At 38.2% G+C, this 13,412-nt stretch overlaps 1 protein-coding gene across 2 annotated transcripts; it reads left to right on the plus strand.

The window, feature by feature from the left end:
• On the plus strand, positions 1-12,811 carry TMEM175 (transmembrane protein 175). 2 transcript variants are annotated; one of them, XM_015849575.3, is made up of 10 exons: positions 1-185; positions 346-384; positions 1,051-1,148; positions 3,646-3,713; positions 4,880-4,915; positions 5,714-5,797; positions 6,337-6,501; positions 8,006-8,084; positions 9,933-10,074; positions 10,628-12,811. In XM_015849575.3, the coding sequence occupies exons 5-10, from the start codon at positions 4,886-4,888 to the stop codon at positions 11,289-11,291; spliced, it is 1,164 nt and encodes a 387-aa protein (XP_015705061.1). In that variant the 5' UTR covers positions 1-185; positions 346-384; positions 1,051-1,148; positions 3,646-3,713; positions 4,880-4,885; the 3' UTR covers positions 11,292-12,811. The 2 variants fall into 2 exon arrangements, with proteins under 2 accessions (XP_015705061.1, XP_015705060.2); XM_015849574.3 differs by having other exon boundaries at positions 3,662-3,713.
• The last annotated feature ends 601 nt before the right edge of the window (positions 12,812-13,412 follow it).

Consider the following 13,412-nt stretch of genomic DNA (forward strand, 5'->3'; position numbering starts at 1 on the left):
AGTGGCGGGGCGGGGCGCACCGCACCGGGCCCATGTCGGCTCCGCGGGCCGCCACGCCGGGCCCCGGCGGCGGGGCCAGGAAGACGGAGCTGGAGCTGGAGCTGGAGCTGGGGAGCAGCAAGCAGACGTCGCACCGGCTGCTGGCCTACAGCGACGCGCTGCTCTCCATCATCGCCACCGTGATGGTGAGCGCCGGCCATGAGGGGCCTGCGCGGGGCCCGGGCCCTCTCCGGCGGGCAGAGGTTGGGCGGGCTGGGATACGACCCCTGAGTATTTGCACCCTGCTGAAGTTCATTATGTTTTTATAATGTTCTGGCTTGTACTAATAGAGCTTTGTTATTTCAGATTCTGCCTGTGGCTCACACCAAAATACATCCCGATCAGGTACCTTCTTTGGCATTTTTCACTTGTCTCTTGAGTCTTTGGAAATGCATGTAGCTTCCTAATGCAACACCCCTCTTCCATTCAAGACCTGAACTCCCAAACCGTTAGTATTAAACCTCAAAGAGGAGCTGTATAGCCCGAGGTGAAAAACTTAAATACCAAAGACCTGCATAGTTTACAAAAGTCATTATATAAATCCTTAATGAGCTGTGTAGAATATGCAGTTATTTTGTATGGAAAAGAATGACCTATCTGACTACAACATCTGTCAGAAGACATCAGCTCTTGTCTGTAATACATCATCAGTTAGAGAAGCCACTTAGCGTAACATAAATTGAACATGGGTTTTAAAATCAAGTCAATCATAACTAATCAGAATAAAGATGGGAAAAATAATGGGCTACAGAAAATAAACTGTATCTGGAAGAAGCCAAAGCATTGGGCAGTGTAAATTAGTCATTTGGAAAGACTTGCAGTTCCTTTCATCACAGTATGTTTTTCTGCTCTTAAAAACAGTGGGGCTCGATACTGATCATTTTGTCTAGTTTAATTTAGGAAACTCAGGCATAGACCATGTTCACAGTAAATGTGCTTCATAAGTCTAAGAGTAACATGTTTTTTAAATCTTTCATTTCTATCTGGGTTTAACTTCTTATTTTGTTTCAGAAACTAGGTGAAAGTGTTCAGCAACTTCTTCTAACAAAAATTGCGGTGTACTTGATGACCTTCTTAATAGTCACAGTGGCATGGGCAGCACATGTAAGGTAGGAAGACAGAAAAATGTTTAACTCCATTACAAAGTTAAAGAAAAGTTCTTGTTTAAAAAGACGGGAGATAACATTTTTATGTTGCTGTTACATTTCTGGATTTTATTCTGTTGGGTGGTATAAAAATTTATAGCCAAAGCTGTGAATAAATGTATTTCTCCACAGTGGAAACTGTGATACAAGAAAACAAACAAACAAACAAACAAAAAAACCCCACAAGCATTATGTATCTTTAAATTTAGAATTAGTCTTTATTTCACTTAAGAGTTTCAGTGGAATTAAAATTATGCTGGAAAAAGTGAGAGTTCTTAAGTTGTGAAGTACAGAAACAGAAGAACTCAGTACAGCCAGCTTAAAATTTGCCATTCTCTGTCCATAAGGGGTGCTTCTCACAAAATCAGATGTGATGTTGCTGGTGCAGCATTTTACAGTGCTATGTATGCTACCACCAAACTATATCTCAGTAGTTAAATGAATATGCAGAGATAAATTAATTTATAAGCATTCACTGGGAGCAGGGCAGCAAGCAAGCTTTTTCTCCTCTGCCATGGTGTTCTAAGGGGTTTTAGTCTTACAAGCGAGGTTAGCTGGTCTTGCTTCCAAATCCATTAAAGATAATGTGGATTGTGTTCTAGTGAAGTCACTAAAAATTACCTCTTTGCTTGAGCTGGAGCTCAGCTATTTGTAGGCAGATCTGATTTCCCTCCCCGCCCCAGTAATACTCCCAAATATATTTTTTTCTAAAAGCATATATATATACTGTAATCTTTATTGTACGTCTGGCAGTGCTAACAGGTTAGATGGAGCATTGCCATTGGTCTTCATCTGCTATAGTTCCTTTTGGGTAAAGAGATCAACCTCTAAATGCTTAAGGAAAATGAAATGCATAATTAAGTGTTTTAAGTCAGCTAGAAAGCTGTGAGTGGATAGTATAGTTTTAAAGGACTCACGACCTGAAAAAACATTACCCCTAGCTATAATGTTGCTAAGTTCCTCCCAGTCAAGCTAAAAATCAAGGTAGCTGCATCTTACTCTCTGCTCAACCAAGGTAACTCTGCAGCTTACTGGAATCAGGGCAGTGTTTGTTTGAATTCTTACAGACATAAATGTTGCTGCATTCCTTCCCTTATGGAAGTGGGTTGATCCCATTCTGGTAGAGATGCAGCCTGTAATTCAATACCTGAAACTGGTAGTTCACATCAGTGCTTTTGTTACATTGTACTTCTTGCCTGCATGAATAATCATTGAAGGATAGCCTTTAAGAAATGTGGTTATTATTTGTGGAGGGTGATGAGTGCAGTTGATTCTTTGTAATGCTTATGTGCATCAGGAACTTTACTAACAAGATGTGTGGCAGTTTGGAAGAAAAGTTTATTTGCCAACAACTGTACTGTATCTTCAGGAGAAATAGTTTTAAGCCTTGATGTTCTACAGGTAATCAGGACCTAACAGCATGATCTTGACTCTGTGAGATTCAGAAAAAATGAGAAAAATATTTTTTCACAATGGCATATATGAGGCTAAGTTCAGAGATTTTGGATGGTGTCTGAAAACTGGATCTTTTCTAGACAACCTGTGCAGTTCTTTTGCTTAGATTCTGTCACAATATAGTTTAGAACCTGAAAAGTGAAAAGTCAACCTGATGACTGTATATTTGTTTGGGGATCTGAGTATCAAATGGGTTTGTTATGGTTCTTGTGCATGAGCAGTACCTGCTGGTGAAAGTCTGTCTTTGTTCAGGCTTCTGAAACATTTGCATGAGCAGTGAGCACAGGCTGTGAGAATCCGGTGATCTTCAGGCCTTTAAATGAGTTGCTAATTACTTGAGAACTAATGATAGCTGATTTTTTGGCTCTCGACCTTGTTCTGGGTGTGTCAGATGGGAAAAAGACAGTTATTCTGGAATAATACTGTGGTGGGAGAAAGCAAGCCAAAGGCCTACCTTGCTACATGTGGTCAGTGCCATCTATGAAGTGGCAAGTCCTCCAGAGAATTGTCATTGATTTCTGCATGTGAATCATCCCCAAATCTTTGGTTTTCTTAAAGTGTGACACCCATTTGTAGCCCTATGCCTTCTTAGGATTTTAGTATTTGACTAGATGGATCAGAACTGCTGTCTTTGTTTTTGCAATAGAATTGGCTTGAGATAGCAGTTTGTTGTACTTTGCATTAAAGGTACAAGTGAGGTGGAAGGTTAGAACTAAATTATCAGGTGCAGTGGAAGTGTAGAACTGACACAAACGCACACACACGCCAGGTTGGTACATGTCCTTCAAGCAGAAGTGAATTACTCTGTGATTGAATTTGTCTGTTCATATCTAACTTTTCACATTTTTCTAGCAAGTGACTTCCATGCTTGATTTAATGAGTTTTTGTAGCATTTGAATTGCTTGCATGAGTTCTGGAGCAGGGAAGGTCAGATTTCTCTATATTGCATGTATAAATTGTATGCAGTGTTGCAATGTGGATTTTTTTTTATCTGTTCTGTTCATAGTATCTTGCCTTGCCAGGTTGTTCCAGGTGATAGAGCTTATAGATGATGTCCTTGCTCTTCTAAATCTGGTGAGTATTGCCAGATGTGCTTGGTGATCAACTATCAAGCATGTATCACTTTTTCATTAGCATGAGTCTATGAAACAGAAAGCTTCTAATGGAAATGAACTCTGCTGAAGTTCAACGGCAAGAAAAAAATTTAATTCCTCCTAGGCAAAGCTTGTGATAGAAAGCTAACTTGCTTGTAATTTGCATGTGTTTTACTGTAAGCTAAAAGAACCTCTGCACTTCAGTTCAACTGGAGGAACTGAAGAGGCACTGAGGCAGAAAGATTTTTGACCCTTGTGGTCAGTATTGCTCATGTATGTCCCCTTTGTAATGTTGTGTTACTTTTGGAAAAATCAGGGCTGTGAGCTTGAGTTTCAGTTGTGATTTCGGCCATTTTTCTGTTGAAATTCACTGTGGAGTGTATTTAATACAGTATTATGTGGTCTTACTGCTGAGATAGCAGTCTCTTAAGCAGTCTTATAAGAATTCCTCACTTATACTGAGAGTGTGTTTGTATGAGCACTTCTGCAATACCTTGGTTACTGTTAAATGTAATAGAAAGCAGCCCTTGGGTACATATCCTTGTTTTATAAAATTGTTTAAAATGTTGTTCTCTTGACAATGCAATCATGGGTCCTTTAATTTTTATCAAAAAATTCTGAATGTAAGTACCTTAAGAACAGTATGGGAAATTTTGTAGGAAGAGTTTCTTAAGGCATGTAACTCTTCACTAATTTACGCTTTAAAGCAATGCCTGCTTTAAGCTTTTGTTGTCGTTTTTTAATTTGACCTAACTACATTTGAGATATTTATGATCAGAGATTAATGGGTTTTGGCCAGGAAGCACCTCTTTAAGATTCCGTATGACACTTTTGGCAAAGAAATTTAGCAAGAAATCTGTTACAAATCACAAACAAATATCAGTAGTACTGGTAAGAAAGCTGTAGTGTTTTCTGAAGTGAGCCTGAACAGTTTGGGATAGGAGACATGAAAGGTGGGTTTGAAACTAACCCACCTATGACTGTAGGCTACAGTCATAGCTCACCAACTTCAGAAATGTTTTGTTCGTGATCCAGCATTTGCATCTGAGCTTCTTTGCATCGTGTACTGTATGTTTTGAATGATGTGATTGTTTGCTTGTAGCTTACCTAGATTTTCAGTTGTTTTTTCTTCTTTTCATTTTTAAGGCTTGTATGATGATCATAACTTTCTTGCCATATACAGTAAGTACCTTTCCAAAATTTGATGTGCATTTAAATTAGAGTGGGTTTTCTTTTCCTGTTTGGAATGACTTTACCAAAGTATTCAGAAAACCAGGATAGTGTTACTGTAGTGCAAACCCAGAATCCACTGTAATAGTTGATTTTGTAATTAATTTATTAATCCTTAATTTTTGGAAATTCACAACATTATGTTGTTATCTGCAACTACTGCAGACCGAGCAGAGGATGGATATTGTGCAAGAAAATATATAATCATAAAAAGGCACAGTTTGCCAGGTTTTCTTTAAAAGAGGTGGGTGTATTGAGAGACGTCAAACTTAAATAGTGAGAATGTTGCATTTTGTAAGGAAACTAAAGCTGTGTTTCATACTGCTCTGCAGTTTTTGGTCAGATAACCTAGCAAGAATAATTGCACCTGAACACCATAATTAGCAAAACGAAACAGTTGCTTAAAATGATTGTTGATTTCTATTGTATGTTTAGAACAGATTAAACGATGGGCCATTTATTTGTGGATAAAGCTCTGTTATCATTAATCTACAAAGCATAAAGCTGTGGTCAGTAAAGGGGCCTTTGTCAGCAAGTGTATAAAAGTATACTTTTTCCTTTGCTTTCAAGCTGAAATAATTTCTATAAGGCTGGCACTGTTATCTAACAGTGGCTAAAGACTGCATTTAGTGAGGCTGCACTGAAATGTAATGTGTTACTTATGTTTTTAAGTTTCAATGTCAAATGAAGAACACTTCATTCCTAATTGCTTCCTAACAGCATGTTTGATCTGGTTACTTTGTCTTCTAGTTTTCCTTAATGGCCTCCTTTCCAGGGGTACCTTTTGGAATTTTCCTGTTCAGTGTCTGTGCTGTTGTCATTGGCCTTATACAGGTGAGTTATCCAATTATTTTCTCCTTTAGAGTCTATATTTAATTGGATGGAACTAAAGTTAGGTTTGTTAACTATGGATATAAATTGTGAAGTACCTTTTTTTTGTTTGTTTGTATATTAGTAGTTTTCCACGTTTTGTGGGTTATCATAGGTAGTACCTGTTGATGACATGAATGATTGCATTGCTACTGTCCTGTGCAGCTTCCTTATGCAACAGATCTTTTTATCTCAAAGTCTGGAATTCTTTACTCACTCTTCAAAAGTTTTAAAACTGGTGAAACAGCGATTCACCATTCCTGCTGTGGTTCTCGCTGAGGCAGACATCAATGGCTGCAGGGACTTAGGCTTTCTGCCACTGTTCTAAGTACTTGACCACGGCTCTGGTTTGTTGTGCAGTAGTGACTAGTTGTCTTCAATGTCTTATTGTGAAGAATGTGGTTGAATGTGTTCTGGAATTTGTTGATTTACAGTCTTAAAATGCTGTGTTTGCTTATATTAATTATTTTCAGTAATTTGCGATTATGACATTTTTCTTGCAGGCTGTGATAGTAGCGTATGGATTCTATCACCCACACTTATTGAATCAACAGATTCAGGTGTCTGAAAATCAGAACTTCTATAAACGTCACATCCTAAAGATTATCCTAAGAGGACCGATTTTATGCTTTTTAGCAGCCATCTTTTCTTTTTTCTTTATTCCTTTGGTAAGTTCTCCTAGTTATCAGAGTACATTGATGTAGCAGCTTATATTTGTTGTGTTTATGGTTGTTAAGACCGTGTGTTAAAATAATGATCTGTATGTTAAATACACAGATTTTCTCAGTTGCCAGTTCTGTGGTGATGTAGTTACAGTCTATACTCTGAGCATGCTCAGTTCACAGAAAGCAATCCCTAGACTGAGTTTGTATGGGTTTTGGAGGAGCTTTTTGATACAGTGTTTGCTTTACTCAGCCTAGGTGTTTTTAATGGTTTCCTTAAATTACTTTTTAGAAGCAGATTTTCTAAAATGAAAGTTAGCATCTTTCTTATCATAAATCAGTTATTCAGTGTGAAAGGTTACAGGAAGTGAGCTTCATGTTGCACAAACTGAGTGAATATAATTGTTGTATTTGCAAGGTGTAGGAGCAAATAGAGTAAGCAGATCAAACAGCCTAATCACATCTCAAAACAAATACTTTTGGCTGTGTCTTGCTCTTTAGCCTTTTCCTCTACTGTCTTTATTAAGTGGTGGAGTTACTTCTACATATTTGTAGCTTTTATTTTTCTCAAAACCTCTGCTTGGAACTGGAATCTAGTTTTTAATATATTCAGTTTCCTTTCCTCTGCCTTGTTCTTTAGGGACAGATGGATTTAACTGAGTTTTTAAATACACTGTCATAGTCCTCAGGAGTTGGAGGAGTTGGTTCAGGACTGGTTCAGGTTGGTTCAGTTCAGGAGATGGATACTTACACCATGCTCTTTTTGGAGGGAACTTGTTGAGATGTATTTGAGTTTCAGGGTGTTGGGGTTATTTTTATAATAATGACACTTCACAGAGATGTCTAACATAGGTACAGCCTTCATCGAAGATATAAGGGAACCAGAAGAGATTCAGCCAGTTTCATGAAATCTGTGTAGAGTAGTGGTCAAAGTCTGCAAAGCACTCTGTAATTGGGAGTGTTCTTCACAGGTATTTCTGTGTTCTCACTTAAAAAACCCTTATACTTCTCTGTCACCATCACCCTTCTTTCAGTGCAGCTTTCTGAGCACTATAAAAGTGATTTGACAAAAAGAAAGCAATTGTAGGCTTGGTTTTGTTATTTTTTTTTCTACTTGTGAAGCTGTAGGCATTCCCTGATCTTATTACTACACTGTTATCCAAACACTTCTGCCAGTACAGTGCAGGGGTGCCTAGGAGGTTTAATTGGGAAAAGTAGTATTTCAGGTTAAGTGACAAATGCCAGGTATCATTAGGAACATGTGGTGGTTCTCTAACTTCCTGTTTTAGCTTGGTTTGCTGATTTTATTAAATTAGCTATCAAAAAGTGTTAGTATACAGGATGTGCTTGTTGATTTCAGATGAGTTATTTCCACACCATAAAATCACAGTTTGTTTATTCTCCATGAAATTATAGCTAAGAATTGTGAATAATAGTTTCATATTAAACTTAGGGAGAAATTTATGTTTTGATTAGTACATGTAAACCTCTTCATTTTTCTTTTCCATAGTCTTACTTACTTCTTGGGCTTGTAATTGTTTTTCCACATCTCAGTCGATTCATAACATGGTGTAAAAGCAAGATTGTAGGTGAGTAACGGTATTTATAAGGAGTGTATTCAGATGTTTAGTTTCTAGGTTGTCAAATTGTTATCCGAACAGCATGGAATGATGTAATTTCCATTCTTCCAATCTTAGCCTTAGAATATAGTGATTTGGGGAATGTGGTAATTTTGTTTAGTTGTGTTTGCAGTCTGTCCTCGGCTGCCTGACTGCCTTATGTTTCCTACTATATCTGTATGACGTGTATATTACAGCATTAGTTCTGTAGGTGAAACCTGTCTGGTTTGTTCTGAATATCACACACACAAATGCAGAGCAGTGGCTGCAGGCTTTCTATCCCTTTTCTTTCCTTGTAGGCCAGTATGAGGACAGAAAAATAGAGGAAAAAAGCTCTGTGCCTGCATGACTTTCTTTTCAACAATCCCATGTTCTCTTGCATCCAATAGCGTATTTGAGATTCTGGATTCACAGAATCACCAAGATTAGAAAAAACTTCCAAGGTCATCCAGTCCAACCATCCACCTCCTACCAGTGTTTCCTCAGTAAACAATGCCCTTTAAAATAAGCACATATATAATGGAAACACTGTTAGGATAATTAACTATTTAATATGTTATACCTTATTAATCTAAGTGCTCTGGTCTGAAAGTGTAAATTCATGTATCTTAAGTCAACAAAAAGCATACTGCTTTTCCTCATGGTCTTGCTTAGGTTCTTTCTGCCCCCTTGTGTCAATACTAACAGTTGCATAACCGTGTAAGCAGCCAGATAAAGCTCTACTGAAACACCCCTGAGAAAAGACCTTGCCAGAAGGTAGTATCATGCAACCTACTCAGTTTTTTGAAAGTAATATTTCCCCTTTGAAGGCTAAACTGACCACAAGAATACCAACAAGATTCACTTCTTTGGAATCAGAACTGCCTAGTTGAGTTAGCAGAATAACAGCTCTGTCCTTCTGCTGCTCTTGTTTTGTCCTGAACAAGTCCATCTGTTTTTACTGCGAATGGGCACTTACTTTGACTTTACTATGCAGCAACAGTATTTGGCAGGCAGAAAAGCTCTGAAACAGCTGAAGAGCTCAAAGCTAGAGAACAAATGTATACAAATATTACCTTCTGCAACAGGGACACTTCTGTCCACAGTCAGGCCACAGCTGTGTTTTCTCACTGGTGTCTGATGGCTAACATAATTTACTGCTGTAATGATTCATGTGTTTACACTTCCTAAATTCAGTTCCTTCTTCTGGAAGCTGCAGACCTTTTCTTCATTGAATATATACTTGTGAGGTGGTGCAGCTTGGCTAACTGGGCAATCAAAGCCCAGTGAACATACAAAGCCATATCTTTAGGGAAAAGACTGGTTTCATTTTAAAGTAGATGGTTTGATGTCTCCATAATGTCCCCAATTCTGCACTGAGTTTTTTCTTCCAATACAGCATTTATTATTTATTATTGTTTATTATTATTAACCTTCTGCTGTTAGGTTATTCTGGGGTATATAGCACAGCATCTGAACTGGGTTTTTTGACCATGAAGGAGAAAAAATTGACTTTTTTGTTCCTGAAGCATTTGTCCTGTTCAGGGAGCGCCACAACTGCAGAAAAATCATAATTCTATGAAAAAAGGTGGAATGGCTGACTTGGGTGGATGACTGACTTTCTACAGAAAGATTTTGTTAGGTGTAGTGAAAGATGGTAAGAGGGAGGAGGGGAAAGACAGTAGGTGGGGAAATCATGGCAGCTTGGTTGTTCTTATGTTGATATATATATATATTATTGTTTTTAATTTACTTTTTAAATTTCCATTAATTACCTTGTTTTGTAACTTCTGATTTTGTCTGTCTTTAGTATAAAAACATGCTTATTTTTTTTTCCAGGTCACAGAGATGAAGAGGAGGCAAGCTATAGCTTAGAAACCTTTAGTTTTTCCCTAAGTGAGCCTTTGAGTAAGGAACGGGTAGAAGCATTCAGTGATGGAGTCTACGCTATTGTAGCAACCTTGCTCATTTTGGATATATGGTAAGGCTTTATGCTGCCTCTCACAATTTGTATTGTTATCTGTAATATCAATTTGTGTCTACAGGTAATATTTGAAGAAATAAAGTTAGCTAAATACTGAAACTCACTCTTAAAGTCTGCACAAATGACCTTAAGTATAATTTGCTGGAAAGTTACAGAACACAAACAAAAGACATTTAAACCTCCTACATTTCAGCACTAGTGATCATCAACCTATGTAATGTAGGCTGGGGACTCTTGAAAAACAAAACTTCCTTTATACTTCATTGTGTTTTCAGATAAAAGACTTGAATCAGGGAAAGCCGTTTAGTCCCTGTGGCAACTTCATTACATTAATCTGAAGGAATGCCAGTTTACTTTCAGATTTCCTTTCAGATCTAATTTATATGCAAAACTTTTATTTGAAATACCCATGTTGAGTTTAAAATTGGAGAACTACAGAATGGATGCCTTTTCTTCTCTATCTGCTCTGAGTAAAACAACATAGAACATTGTTGTTCCAGGTGTGTTTTATGAAGTGTACATGAAAGTAAAGTAAGTTTTCTCTCCACAGTGAAGATAATGTTCCTGATCCAAGAGAAGTTGGGGAGAAATTTCATGGAAGCCTTCTTGAAGCTTTAAGTGAATATGGACCAAACTACCTTGCTTACTTTGGCTCTTTTGTGACGATTGGTCTCCTGTGGTTTGTCCATCACTCACTTTTCCTGTATGTAACAAAAGCTACACGATTAATGGGACTGCTTAATATACTTTCATTGGCTTTCATTGGTGGTCTTCCGCTGGCTTACCAGTTGACCAGTGAATTTGCAGAGAAGTCACACAATGAAATAGAAGCTATTCAGGTCAGCTGTGTGATTACTTTCTTTGCCAGCATATTTCAGTTTGCAATATGGACTACAGCCCTCCTCCATGAAAGGGAAACACTGCATCCTTTTGCTAGATATGGTGGCAAGGAGCATGCCTTCATGTTTGCCAAGCTGGCTCTCTACCCTTGTGTGAGCCTTGGAGCCTTCTTTCTAACATGCCTGTTAAGTGAATTTAGCACGGAAATTTTCCATCTTATGCAGATTGTAATTCCATTTGCTTTTCTTGCTTTGCGCATTTTTGTTAGGATTTCTTTGACTGTCATAAAGTCTGTGATGTCTCTTTCCAGGCGGAAGGTTGTACTGTTAGAAGAAGAGGAGGCATGTTTGTCTCCTACTGAAACGCGCTCATAAATTTCCATGCAGTGCATGTGAAGATAAAGCACTAATTTCAGTTCTTCTAACTCATGTTGTCTTGATGTGTGATCTGTATATTGGTCTACATTAAAGCCTGTGTTGGCCATAACTGGAGCATAGTTTAATTTTAGCTGGTCATGCTTAAAACCCTTTCTGCAAAACTAGTAACTTGGGGATGGAGGGGGGGAATGGAGGAAAGAGTAAGTGTCGAAAACAAAAAGCATGTTCCCCTACCTTGAAAATTAAACCTTTTGGGAAAACAATGCTGCTTGAAGTGTAACTGCAGTGATAATCATTTAAGGCATACACAGATACCCAGTGAAATACCCCATCTCTGGCGTGCAGTAGTCAATATGGAAACCAAACATGGGTATAGAAGCTGGTTATGCTGCTATAAAATAGGAAGCAAGGCTTGGCAGATGTGATGGACACCTTGTTTTCTGGATAGTGTATTATAGGACATTTGTGTATACAGATTGCTGGTCTCTGCTCTCACTTCTTTTTTTCTAAAGTCAACAGCATCTCTTCTCAATAGCCAGTGATCATTTTCAAAGATGCTCTTGATCAGTTTTGAACATCTGTTGAGAGTGAATTGTATATGCATTCCTCCAGGCTGCTTGAGCGAAAAATCAGTTACATTCTTTTTAAAACTGATGTATTTTAAAAATATGAGGATTCATGGCTACACATGCCGGGTTTGAAGGAGCTTTGATGTCTCCTAAGGAAGAAGTTTGAAGAGCTGTGGGACTAAGTAAACTTGTCTTCAGATTTCAAGCAGCTGAACATCTGAAATGCTTGGATTTCTCAGGCTTTCAGTGTCTGTTCTTATGTCGTAGGAAGGAATCGCCTTTTGTTCATGTGAAAACATGCTACTGTATTCTGATAGAATGTGAGACTTTCTTGACATGTGTAAGACTTCTCCACTGGAAAAGGGAGCTGAGCTGGTCTCTCACAAGAGGCTAGATAAGCAATAGTGAAACACATTAAAGAACTAACTGATAGAAGTTCTAGTCCACTGGACATTGGTATTTTTAAAGTTTATGTGCTGATGCTCAGACTTTCATCTGTGAATGGATAGCTGTTCAGGGAGGAGCGGGCAAATTCATCTAGGCTCTGGCTACCCTCTGGAAGGCTTTATGTTGCTTTTTGGTATAGGCATTAGTTTGTACTTTGAACTTAGTGCCTTAATGCCTTGTTTAAAAGCATTTGGGGGATTTTGGTGTTCCTCTTAAAGAGGAACAACAAAAACAATAATAGAAAAATAACACAACAAAGTGCTGCAGTAAATAGTGCTTGGAATAATTATAGTGAAAACAGATACTTATGTTCAATTGAGATCACTCTGAAAGCATTTTTGTTTTTTGTTTGAAGCACCTTGGTATTACATGCTTACTGTAAGATATACCTTCAGATATGCAGGAGTTTTGTACCTGGTTGAAGCTAAATGACTTGCAGTAGGATTCTGTGTTATGTATTGCTGTTTTTTTCTGCTAACTAATAAAAGCACTTTGGTTCTATATGGCTTTGTTTCTATGGTTCAGTTGGCACATAAGCAGTGAATATGTGTGTTGATAATAAATTTCAATCACTGAAAGAAATAGTCAAGCTTCCAAACCTTTATTTCTGCTCTGTAGGTGACATTTGAATCAAATCTGATTTCTGCCTAACATCCAACCTAAATCCCTTTTCTTTTAGTTCAAAACTATTCCTCTTTGTCATATAAATATCAGACCATATAGAATGCTTTTAGGCTTCTGACAAGTACTAGAATGTCACAGTGATGTCTTCCTGGAGCCTTCTTCAGGCTGAGAGAGGCTGTCTGGCTTCATAGGAGCGATGCTCCAGCCCTCTGAGCACTTTGTACCTCCTCTGGTTCTGGACCAACAGCTCCCACACCCTTGTGCTGGGGGCCTCAGGCCTGCACACAGTGCTGTAGATGCAGACTCACGAGGAGAGGGAGGACAATCTTGTAACCTATGCAACTGGAGGATGCTTTGCCCCTTTTGTGGTATCACCTGTGCATTCTTGCAGTTACTCACTTCTGAAAAGCTGAACTTGTCATCCAGAATTCAGGAATAAAATCATTAAATCCAAGTGGTGTTAGTGGGTAGACATAAT

This window comes from Coturnix japonica, chromosome Z, assembly GCF_054131305.1.
Source record: "Coturnix japonica strain WE chromosome Z, WE-NBRP24, whole genome shotgun sequence".
Taxonomy (NCBI): Eukaryota; Metazoa; Chordata; class Aves; order Galliformes; family Phasianidae; genus Coturnix; species Coturnix japonica.

Excerpts from the sequence above, each read along its gene's own strand:
- TMEM175 (XM_015849574.3), top strand. The coding sequence starts at position 33 with ATGTCGGCTCCGCGGGCCGCCACGCCGGGCCCCGGCGGCGGGGCCAGG. Across the intron at positions 186-345 it reads CCATCATCGCCACCGTGATG|ATTCTGCCTGTGGCTCACAC; the intron begins GTGAGCGCCGGC and ends TTGTTATTTCAG. Across the intron at positions 1,149-3,661 it reads GCATGGGCAGCACATGTAAG|GTTGTTCCAGGTGATAGAGC; the intron begins GTAGGAAGACAG and ends TTGCCTTGCCAG.